General features: G+C 43.2%; 1 protein-coding gene across 3 annotated transcripts in view; it reads left to right on the top strand.

The window, feature by feature from the left end:
* CASR (calcium sensing receptor) overlaps positions 1-12,609 on the top strand; it is a 97,224-nt gene that overhangs the window by 71,094 nt on the left and 13,521 nt on the right. For all 3 annotated transcript variants that reach the window (XM_006162362.3, XM_014593205.2, XM_006162361.2), the window contains exon 4: positions 2,325-3,209. In XM_006162362.3, the coding sequence (XP_006162424.1) occupies positions 2,325-3,209 (885 nt within the window). The remainder of the gene's footprint in view (positions 1-2,324; positions 3,210-12,609) is intronic.

The raw sequence follows: 12,609 nt of genomic DNA, 5'->3' as shown, positions 1-12,609 counted from the left end.
CGCTCGGCGTCGCATGGGGGAGCGCGGTGTGTTAGCCATTACACTAACTGCTGGTTCCCCACCATTTGCTTTCTCACTTTCCCTGTTTGTCTCTCTCTGGTCAAATTAAATAATAAAGTTAAATAAGTATTTTTTTAAAAAAGATATTTCGTGAATCAATAAAATGTGGGGTTGGGAGGAAGGAATGGAAAGCAACTGTAGATACCAGAGACAGTGTAGGAGAAGAGTGGAAAATGGCAGAGGGTGAGAAATAGGGGGAAAATATATGTATATATAAGAAACAAGAAATGGAAAATTATTTGTTGATGATAACATGTATGATTAAGGCACTATACAGTGTATTCTGAATGGGAAATCGAATTTTGTATGCTGTGATGTTCAGTGAATGAATGTAAAATAAATAAATTTTAAAAATAAAAGAAGGGACCAGCAGTTAGCATAATGGCTATGTCGCTGGACTCCCATGTAGTCGACCGCGGTTCGAGTCCCGGACCCGGTGGCTTAAAACTCACGCCGGGCGCGTGTGCATGCGTGCCCAAGATCCCAAGAGGAGAATGGGGGAAAAGGGATTGCGGCGTGACCATCCCCCATGGGGGGTGATTTCTTGCTTTCTGTCTCTCTGTCTCTCTCTGTCTGCACACGCCCTATAGCGAAAACCTCTCCAAAAAAAAAAAAAAAGAAGAAATGGTTCAGTAACTTAGAACTTCCTAACTGGTGAGCTGCAATGACAAAGTGTGGTAAATGTGTCGAAGCCTGCCCTATGAAAGATATAGAGCCCATTAAACTTTGGAACAGCTAGATGACATCCGAGTGGTCAGAACACCCCACCATCAGGGATGACCAGCCTCCCCATGTGCTCCATCTTCTGTGTTTGTCCTAAAGTGAAAAGAAGTTGGGAAGCACCACACTAGTTACTGCTTTACATGTTTACATACTTACCCAGGCAACGGTCTTTTTTTTGTTTTCCCCCAGAGGGATTTTTTCCATAGGGCACGTGCACTTGCTGGAGAGAGAGAGACAGAGAAAAAGCAAGAAATCACCCCTCCGGGGAGCTGCCCATGTCACAATCCCCTCTCCTCCATTCTCTCGGGATTTTGGACACGCACACATGCATGCACATGCACCAGCATGAGTTTTAAGCCACCAGGTCCAGGACTCAACTGTGGTCAACCCAATGGGAGTCCAGTGATGTAACCATTACACCACCTGCTGGCCCCCAGACAATGGACTTTTAATGTCAAAGGCCAGGCTTTTCTCCCTTGATGGGCCACACCCAGGCTCAGATGTAGACATGACTGTGTCTCAGAGAGCAGGGACATAGCACGCAGCTTCTTGAGGGTTCTTTCACAGTCTCTTTTTGGTTTTGGAAACCCACATCAAAAGACTGTCAAGTGGGATCAACCATCATCTGCAGCTGAACAAAGGAAAGGGTTAGGGACGGTAAGAGTTAGGAGAGAAAAGGATGTCTTTTTGACACTAGTTAATGGGGTACATCGTTGTTATTTTGGTGTAAGGAAATTGAGCCTAATGACCCAAAATGACTAATTGAGCCTAAAAGATAAAATCATTTTCAGAAATTACTACTATTGAGGTCACTTTTATCTAAAGTACTTAGGGGTGGGGTTGGTGGAGGATGGGAAGAGAAAAACTAAACAGAATAGGAAAAGGGAACCTCTTGGACTCCTCTGAAAAGCGTTGAATTTATAATCCATAGGGATCCTTATTCCTTCCAGAGCTGAGTTATGGACAAAGTATACTTTACAGTAAGGGAAGCAAAATGTTTGATCAGCACTTAGGCCCAACAGGCAGAAGATGTGTATGTGGTTATAAAATGAAAAGACTTCAAAAAGTTTATGGGAAAATAGAATTAAAGTACAAGTTTAATTTTGTTGCAAAACGTTTGGAAATCTACACTTTCTCTCATAACATGCAGTTTCCAATAACTCTTTGAAATCCCCTTATGTAATCAAATAGGTAGCACAAAGGAGATTCAAAGAAACATGAAACAGTACCTAAAGACTCTCTTTGAAAGGATAAGTGCATTCCATTATTGTTGGGTAAATTTTATGGCCAGACTCACTTTTGAAGGTAGCATGGTAAAAACCACCCATTGGGATTTAGAATAAACTGAGAGGTCCTTGGGTGCCCACACTGGAGTGGGGCAGATTCTACATGTCTTCGTCCTTTGACCCTGTCCACAGTGACCAGCATGTTTGATAAGTGAGACAACCTGTGCTCAAAAGTCACCCCCTCCACAACAGCCCCGAGGCTCACTCAGCACTCACTCATTCACTCAGGCATTCTGCATTCTTGGTTCTTTGCAGGTCAGCTATGCCTCCTCCAGCAGACTCCTCAGCAACAAGAACCAGTTCAAGTCCTTCCTCCGTACTATCCCCAATGATGAACACCAGGCCACTGCTATGGCGGACATCATCGAGTACTTCCGCTGGAACTGGGTGGGCACAATTGCAGCTGATGATGACTATGGGCGGCCAGGGATTGAGAAGTTCCGAGAGGAAGCTGAAGAGAGGGACATCTGCATCGACTTCAGTGAACTCATCTCCCAGTACTCTGATGAGGAAGAGATCCAGCAAGTGGTGGAGGTGATCCAGAATTCTACAGCTAAAGTCATTGTTGTTTTCTCCAGTGGCCCAGACCTTGAACCTCTCATCAAGGAGATAGTCCGGCGCAATATCACAGGCAGGATCTGGCTAGCCAGTGAGGCCTGGGCCAGCTCCTCCTTGATCGCCATGCCTGAGTACTTCCATGTGGTCGGAGGTACCATTGGATTTGCTCTGAAGGCTGGGCAGATTCCAGGGTTCCGGGAATTTCTGCAGAAAGTCCATCCCAGAAAGTCTGTCCACAATGGTTTTGCCAAAGAGTTTTGGGAAGAAACATTTAATTGCCACCTCCAAGAAGGTGCTAAAGGACCTTTACCTGTGGACACCTTCCTGAGAGGTCATGAAGAAGGTGGTGGCAGAGTAGGCAACAGCTCCACTGCCTTCCGACCCCTCTGTACAGGGGATGAGAACATCAGCAGTGTCGAGACCCCTTACATGGATTACACACATTTACGGATATCCTACAACGTATACCTAGCAGTCTACTCCATCGCTCATGCCTTACAAGACATATATACCTGCTTACCTGGGCGAGGGCTCTTCACCAATGGTTCCTGTGCAGACATCAAGAAGGTCGAGGCTTGGCAGGTATGTCCTTCACTTAGATAGTAGTTCACTGAATAATAATGCAGAATTGGGCTGACACAGGCAAGGCAGTGGTTACTGCAAAATGACAGTATCTAAATCCCTTGGATTCAAATCACCTTGACAAACATCTTGAGCAAAATTGATAGTACTCTAATTTGAGTATCTGTTTAAAGCTTCAGTCTAAGTGTTTTTTCAGTCCTGTGATTCAGGATACGTGAAGTATGGTGCCTAAAAGTTTTCAAAATTGGAGCAATGTGCTCACCTACTTGCCACCCAAGGTTCTTTTGAAGATAAAAGGATATATGTAAAAAGCAATTTGTAAACATCCAAACTCTAAACAGACATGCCATTACTATAGTAGGCTTTCAGTATACCTCTAATTAATTAATTAGATTAAAAAAAAAAAGTATAACTAGAGTATCTTTGTATCTAGACTCCAATCACCACAGACCTTTTCAAAAGATACCAAGAAATAAAGAGCGTCAACTTCTTCATTTATTTCAGAGATTCTTATGGGATAGGGAATGACTGTCCAGGCTGATAGAGTAAGCCAGGACTTGCAAGTTTTTAGCCCTTCTATCTGAGGAACTCTCGGCCGTCATTGTCGGCTGAAGTTTCTAACCTCTGTTGGGTATTCAAAGCTTTCTTCCTCACACTAAGCTCCTACCCAGGCAAAACAGATCTAATGAAGATCAAAGACTATAAAGACTTCAAGACCCAAGAGGATGAGGTTTGTAATTGTAAATTGGAGAAATAAAAGGACAGTATTTGGTGGTAAATACTATTGTCTTCCCTTCCGTGTCACTGGAAGGAGGACCTCCCAACTCTTTATTTTTTTAATTTTTTGAGAGATTTTTGGTATAGGGCACATGTACTTGCTGAAAAGAGAGAGAAACAGAGAAACAAAAAATGAGAAATCCCCCTTTGGCGGGGAATGGCCACGCAGCAATCCCTTCTCCTCCATTCTCCTCTCGGGACTTTGGGTATACACACATACACACCTGGCATGTGTTTCAACTGTGGTTAGCCATGTGAATCCAGCATCCCAACCACTATGCCACCTGCTGGCCCCAACCTCTAACTTTTTTTTTTTTTTTGAGAGGTTTTTTGCTATAGGGCGCGTGCGCTTGCCAGATAGAGAGAGACAGAGAGACAGAAAGCGAGAAATCACCCCCAGGGGGGATGGCCACGCCGCGATCCCTTCTCCTCCATTCTCCTCTCGGGATCTTGGGCACGCACGCACACGCGCCTGGCTTGAGTTTTAAGCCACTGGGTCCGGGACGTGAACTGCGGTCGACTACGTGGGAGTCCAGCGACATAGCCATTACGCTAACTGCTGGTCCCCCAACCTCTAACTCTTGAAAAGTCTTGCAAGTCCAGGGTGGAGTTGAAGAGAAAAGAGGCTTCCAGTGGGAACTTCGGCAATTCTGCTTTTCACTGACCCCTGGTCAGTGAAGGCCAGAGCATGGGCCTATGAGGAAAAAACAAAACAAACAAACAAACAAAAAAAGCCAAAAATTAGGTGACCATCATGATTGAGGCGTTCAGTAGTATAGTAAAAAACCCTAATCAAATTGACTTACACAAAACAAAAACATGAGCCCTTTTGTTTGCTCATGTTACTGAAAAATTTAGTATACCAGAAACAACTACATACTTTCATCTGCATTTCTTTGTTCCTTATTCCCCAGGGTTAGTGGTTTTTAGCCTTTGCATAGCTTCAAGCTAAAAAAAAAAAAAAAAAAAAAAAAAAATCCTCGCTGCTAGGATCTCCTTACTTCCCAGGATCTTCTATAAAAGTCCCAGAAATCACGTTGGTTAACAAGTCCTGGGTCTCCTAAACATTCCCAAATAGCATAGACTGAGCATAAAGAGAATCGATACCAAAGGAAATCAGGATGTTATTAACAAAAGGAGAAGGAGGTGAAGGGGACAAAGCAGCCAAAATTCAAAATGTGCCACTCCACAGACACCTCATCTGACCCTTAGTCCAGGTAAAGATGTGTCCCCCTGGCTCAAACATGATCTGGCACAATTCATTCAGAAGAGAGGACAAGGAAATGGGATCAGAGCTCCAGAGAAGAATAACATGGGTTTAGCCAAAATGCCTGCATACTTACTGTCTGTCTCCATGAGCCTCGGGCATCCAGACCATTAGAGAGGGCTGAGGAGGGGTATGAACATTATAAACAAACATGGGTCATAGGTCCACCATCGAGTATAAATGGAACATCATGTAAGTAAGTATAGAACTGTCTTCTCTGTTCTCTCAGATTGATCGTACGCAAGGCATGCTTCCTACTTTCCTCAGTTCCAAATTTCCTTCCCTTCACTTTCCTCCACTTACTCTCAAAAGCAGGCATGTGTGATGACAGAATTGTGGTGATAACAGAGGTTAAATGGAATTGATCTTTCCAGGAATTGCTGATGCTGTTGGGTGTGTGTTTGTGTGTGTGGGAGGGGGCGAGGGGAAGATTGGGGTGAGAGCCAGAGAAGATGGAGGGGAAATTAGACAATATGGCTGAGGTTAGAGAAGGGAATTGGCCCTGGAGTCTTTGTACAGGAAGTGGTCAAAAAGCTACAAGTTAATTATCTGTGTAAACTGTCTATCATTGCCTATGTAAATAAGATGTTTTTCCCTCTGGGAAGAGTTGCAAGTCCTAGATAATTGTGGAATATTTCTAGTCTCTGGGCTTCGGCTTTAATCAATTGACAGAGTGCATGTCAAAAGGTGGATCCCATTTATATTTATAATGAGCAGTTGTTGACTTTAAATCCCTTAGAGGAAATACCCTAAAAGGCCACAAGGTGGAAACATCGCCCCATAAAAGAATATGTGATCTAAGCGTGTGTATTTCACGTGTATTTGCCCCTTCTAGATGTCTGTGTCTCAGTGTTTGGTTTTCTCTGTGAACCTGTCAATCTCTTCATGTCTGTATGCATCCTATTTTTAGTACTTTCTCCTAGTTTTCTTCTGCATTTCTTTTCTCCTTCATTTATTCTTTCCCATTCCTCACATTACCCCCCGGCCCCAATAAAATAAGTTGGAAGCTAATACTAAGATATATCTAAGATAAATTTTTATATTTTCTTTTTTAATGGAACTACTGGTTCCTTCTTGTAACAGTCTAAAAGCAGAAGTGCATTCTCTTCAGGGAAACTATCTAAACTTTTTAAATGTATGTTGCTTTTTGGTGGGTCAAGGATCTTCAATTTAAAGATTCCTTATCACGGCTTTTAAGGATAAAATGCTATTCATCTTCTGTGTTATGAGAATAAAACACAGGTATTATGCAGAAAATAAAGTACTCAAATGTAGAACTTGCAAATCAACATGCCAAAAGAAATATTATGTTTAAAGAGATGACTTAGAGATTTAGTAAACAGATGTGATTTGGAAACTGAGGTCATTGACTTAAGACCTTTATTCTCTCCTAATGTAGGCACTTAGTGCTATAAATATTAAATTAGTAATAGCGCTATCTGACAAATTTCGATAGGCCATTTTCATTTTAATTCAGTTCAAAAGCTTTTCAGTTTTTGTTTGCTCTTATTTAAAAGTGTGCTATTTGGTTTCCAAGTTTCTGAAGATTTTCCAAATATCATTTTGCTATTGATTTCTAATTTATTTCCATTGTAGTAAAAAAGTATACTTTGTTTGATTTGGATATTTTTTTAACTTATTGAAATTTGCTCTATGATCCAGATATGGTTTGTTTTGGTCAATATTCTGTGTTCTCAAAAGGAATGTGCATTTTGCTGTTGTTGGGGTGAATGTTGTATAAATGTCATTTCAGTCATGTTGATTGATAAGTGTTTCACATCTTTTTTTAAATTTATTTTTTATATTTTCCGAGGGAGGTCACCCTTAACAGAGTCCCCAGATGATGATCCATCCCAGTCTTGGTTGGACCAAATTATAGGCACGCATGTGTATACCTGATGTGCCCAAGGAGGTCCTAAGTTGGGAACCCAGGACCTTTCTCATGCTGGTTCAGTCAGGCTGCTGCTGTGTCACTGCCTGGCCCCAAAATCTTTTATGCTTTTAATTAATTTGCTATCTACTTGTTTTTTCTTTTCTTTTCTTTTCTTTTTTTTTTTTTTTTTTTTTTTTTTTTTTTTTTTTTTTTTTTTTTTTTTTTTTGAGAGGTTTTTGCTATAGGGCGCATGCGCTCACCAGACAGACAGGGAGAGATAGAGAAATAGAAAGCGAGAAATCACCCTCACGAGGGGATGGCCACGCTGCAATCCCTTCTCCATTCTCCTCTCGGGATCTTGGGCACGCACGCACACGTGCCTGGAGTGAGTTTAAGCCACCGGGTCCAGGACTCGAACTGCGGTAGACTATGTGGGAGTCCAGCGACATAGCCTTTATGCTAACTGCTGGTCCCATATCTACTTGTTTTTTCAACTAATGCAGATACCACGTTGATCTTATTTTTTCTCATTTATCTTCAGATTAATTTTTCTAAAACTTCATCATGGCCATCACTTTCCCACCCAGTAGGGTTGGACACTTCCATAATGTTAATGGTAGTTTAACAACTTTTCGATGTTGCCATAACATGTCATATCTATTCCTAATGTAATATTTTTAGCCATATTCTTCCCACTGTTTTTAACACCCTCCTTCCCTCTGTCTTTTGCCAGTCCAAATTCCTGCCTTGCCTTAAGCCCTCATTAACCATTTTAGCTCTTTTTACATCTCCATCTCCTCTGAATCTCTGTATTGAGATTTGATACCTGTAAGTTAGTCCTTAACTATATTTTATCTTGCACTGCCGGCTGCTTCATCAAATATTTAGGTCAGTTTATCCCTCTAATCCATATGTAAACTCCTTGTAGACTAGATAACTGTATCTTGTGTTTCTGCAGTCCAATTCAGAATACAGAGGGGATTTCCCATAAATATTTACTGGTTGATTGATTCTGCCAGTATACAAATACAGTCTTGGGGCCAGTGTTGTAGCACAGTGGTTAAGTGTTGTGCATTGGGAACCATATCCCACATGGCCAACCATGGTTTGAATCCCAGTCCCAGTAGCTTAAAAAACCAATTGGATATGTGTGTATATGCATGCCCCAAATCCTGATGGGATGGAGAAACAGAGGAAAAAAGATTATAGCATGACCATGCCCCATTGGGAGGTGATTTTTCTCTGTGTCTCTCTCTGATAGCACACATACCCTCTGGCAGTAAAAAATAAAAAGAAAGAAAAAAAAAAAAAAAAAGAAGAGTCTTATATTTCCAGTGAATTTTTAAGTGGAAACTTGGAGGGCCACTCAACATGGTGATTAAGGCATTTGGGTCCCACATAGCCAACTTCACAGTTCAAGTCCTAGACCCTGTGACTTGAAAAACATATCAGGAACATGGGCATGTGTACCCAGAATCTGGAGAGGAGACTGGAGGAGAAAGGACTGCAGCATGGTCATTCCTCCTGAGGAGTGCTTTCTCTCTCCCTCTCTCTCCCCCTCTCTCTTTTCCTCTGGCAAGTACACATACCCTACAGCAAATTCAAAACAAATAAATGGATATTTAGGAACTTTAAGAAAATAATTTTTGATTAGTTCCTCCTTCTTTCAAATTAGAATTATGGTAGAAATGTCTGGGCCATGCCAAAACAGTGCAGAAGGCTTTGTATCCAGAGATGATCTTTGAGCCATTCTGAGCCATTTATCAGTTCCATCTGACCAGTGTGAAAGACGGCCATTGAATTATGAAATGATCTTGTTCCAGCACCCCTCCCAGCAGCTACCCCCAATGCTGGAAGAATTTCATTACAGACAACTAGTGGACAGAGAAAAAGAGAGTTTGTTGCCTGGCATGTTAAAAACCAAGAACCAAGGAATTAAAACCTAACTAGGAAGAAGGAAATTTATGCTACTGTAGCTTGATTATTATGTCTGCACTTTTAAAGACTGCCAGAGGGCACATGTATCCACCAGAAAGAACCAGAGAATGAGAAAGAGGGAGAAAAAAAAAAAGGCACTCCTCCTCCCTCATTGAGCATGGTCATACTGCAATCCCTCCTCCCTTTCTCCATCCTGCCAGGGTTTTGGATACGCATGCATATGTGCCTGGCATGTTTTCCACGGCACTAGGGCTGACACTTGAACAGCAGTTGGCCATGTGGGATCCAGTTTCCTTAACCACTAGGCTGTGGGGCTGGCCTTACTACACATGTATTTTTAAGTGTTCTTCACACAAGAGTGATGGCTTTTAAAAATAGATTTAATGAGGAAATATTATTGACCTCTGACAAATATTTGCCATGGACACTCTAAGCAATTTATATTAGAAGCTAGATGATGTACCAGAAAGGCCCATATTTAAATCCCAGGTCCAGCACTTACTAGCTGCATGACTTTGACAAGTCTCTCTACCTCTCTGTGCCTCAGTTTCAGCATCTGTGAAATAAAACAGTAATCGTTCCTCTCTGTAAGCTGTGGTGAGGATTGCGTATGAGTGTGTGAAGCATTGGTGAGGTGCCTGGCACCTAAGAAGTATAAACAAGAGGCAGTTCTCTACCGTTCCACTCTTTCCATCTCTTTTTGCCAATCGGGGTGACAGAACAACAGCAGAGTTAGCATGGCATGGGGAAATTGTATACTAGACACCTTTGCACTGACCAATAATCGAAGGTATGTAAGACCAAAGTATGGCGGACTTTGGAAACTACCAAGAGTCATTTGATGCATATTGCATCTGAGCCCCAGCAGGAAAGGGGAAGATATAATTATGGCATGGGGAAGGATGACAAGGCCACATCAGAAAGCTTTCAGAGCAGCTGGGTAGAATGAGGCTTTAGTGCTGCAGGAGGGGGTCGGTGTTAAAGAGCAGAGGGCCGCAGTGCTCTGAGGGAAGAAGAATGCGTCAGGACAGGGTTGGGGTAGGGACCAAGAGATGTGTAGCACTCTGTGTAGGAGGATGTCAAGTCGTCTCAAGGGTGAGGAGGGAAGGGAAAGGACCGTGGAGATCTCAGAAAAGAGCATGTCTGGGACACCTCCTCTCTTCAGACTGAGTCCTCAGGAGAAAGTAAGGCAAAATAAGATTGATGAATGGGGCCAGCAGATGGCATAATGGTTATGGTGCTGGACTCCCATGTGGTTGACTGCAGTTCAAGTCCCAGGCCCAGCAACTTAAAAATGGCAGGTGTGTGTGCATGCATGCCCAAGATTGCAAGAGGAGAATGGAGAACAGATTGTGGCATGCCATTCCCCTGGAAGGTGATTAGTCACTTTATGTCTCTCTATTTCTCAGATGAGTACACACGCCCCATAGCAAAAATCTCTCTCTAAAAAAATCAAAGAAGGAAACCAGCAGTCAGCTGGACTCCCACGTAGTCGACTGCGGTTCGTGTCCCAGACCTGGTGGCTTAGAGCTCACGCCAGGCGCGTGTGCATGCGTGCCCAAGATCCCAAGAGCAGAATGGAGGAGAAGGGATTGCGGCATGGCCATCCCCCCTGGGGGGTGATTTCTCACTTTCTGTCTCTATGTCTCTCTCCGTCTGTCTGGCGAGCGCACACGCCCTATAGCGGAAAAAACTCTCCCCCCAAAAAATAAGATTAACAACCATGGTGGGAGGGTCAGGAGAGCATGTGGCACAAACCCTTGATAGGATTCATTCTCCATCTTGTCCCAGGACATCTTGGCAGCTCTAATTGCAGAACAAAAGAACCAGGTAGCAGAGAGTGAGAGGGTCCCGCTGTCTGATAGGCCTGGGATAAAAGTCAGGGTGGCTGGGGCCCACCAGGGTAGCAGTGAGGACATTAAAGGAGTAGACCATAAACAGCAGGTGTGACAGGGCACCCAGGGTGGTGTGCCTCTGAGCACATGTGGACGGCTGTACACTCTGCCCCAAACACGTCTCAGAGCTGCTAATGAGAAAATTCAGGGGACTCCTTTTCTCTAATTTTCCTTATTATTAATAAATGTTTATTTAGAAATGAGGTCGATACAGATATAAATTGTTTAGAAGTGGTGTCATCTCTGGAGTAGAGTGGGACATGAAAGGGGCTCCTGAGATTCTGGGCTTAGTCAGTTCAGCTTGCCACACCCATGAGAGTGGGTCACAGGTGCAGGGCCTGGCCCCGAGAAAGATCTATAAGCCCCCCACTGGACAGACGCCACCCAGACTTACCCCAGTGTCAGATTAGCTGTTTTATATAACTTTAAAAAAGTGATGCAGGAACCAGTAGATGGCGTAATGGTTACATTGCTGGACTCCTGTGTAGTTGACCATAGTTCGAGTCCTGGACCCAGCAGCTTAAAACACACTGGGCACATGTGTTGTGCCCAAGATCCCAAGAGGAGAATGGGAGATAAGGGATCGTGGTGTGGCCATCACCCTGGGGAGTGATTTCTTGCTTTCTGTCTCTGTCTCTCTAGTGAGCACACACATCCTTTAGAAAAGATATCCCTAAAAAATTGAAATGAAATTAAAATAAATAGATAATGATGCAGATGGCCAGACAGTAACACAGCAGTAAAATGTGACAGTCTGTAAGGTAATCCCTCCTGAAACAGCTCTCCCTCTGGACACAAGTCCAGAGGCCTCCCTGAGGCTAAGCATATCTTGTCAATGATCTGGAGCTAGCTCTAGACTGGACGTGGATTGTGTCATCAGGACTCTCTCTCTCTCTCTCTCTCTCTCTTTCCTCTTGGAATAAATAAATAAAGAGTTTGTGAGAGGTAACATTTAAAACATAATGATAAAAGGAAGAGGTCCCTCTAAGTGTATTTCTGGGGCCGTCAAACCACAGAACAGAGAGAAGTCAATACTAGAGCTTGGAGAGACTACAGACCCTCTGACCCAGTCATCTCATTACACACGTGAGGAAATGGGCTTGGAGTGGGGGAATGACGATGGCTCATGGGGTGCACTGGGAGCAGTCACCCTGACACCCACAGGCTGGACCATGTCCCATTCTCACTTGGTGCCTTGATGACATTGGGAAGTTCCCAAATGAAAGAGGAGCTACTGGAGTGCCTGCTGCCTCCTCTTGACCAGGGTCAGGGCACAGCAGAGCCAGGAACTTGACGCTGCAATAGAGCACAGCAGCTAGGAGCACAAGCTTGTGACCCCAGAAATCTTAAGTTTTCCGTCCTCATTTTCTCCATCAATAAAATGGAGTAACCATCCCATTTGTTGTGAAGATTGGGTTAATGAATGTAAAGTACTTAGTATCATGCCTCATAGGTAGTAAAGGTAGTACAATGACTAGGATGTTTTAGTAATGATCATGATTGCTCTTTCATGCAAGGGTTTTTTGACCTACAAAACTCTCTCACACTTGCCTCTGACAATAGTAGTGGTCCAAGCTCTACTCACAGCTTCATTTCTTTCCTTCTTCTACCCCACTCTCTGTGATTTTGGCAGCAAGACACTTGCACAGA

This window comes from Tupaia chinensis, unplaced genomic scaffold, assembly GCF_000334495.1.
Source record: "Tupaia chinensis unplaced genomic scaffold, TupChi_1.0 Scaffold139927_1, whole genome shotgun sequence".
NCBI classification, from domain to species: Eukaryota; Metazoa; Chordata; class Mammalia; order Scandentia; family Tupaiidae; genus Tupaia; species Tupaia belangeri.
This window is presented reverse-complemented; position numbering and strand designations above follow the sequence as displayed.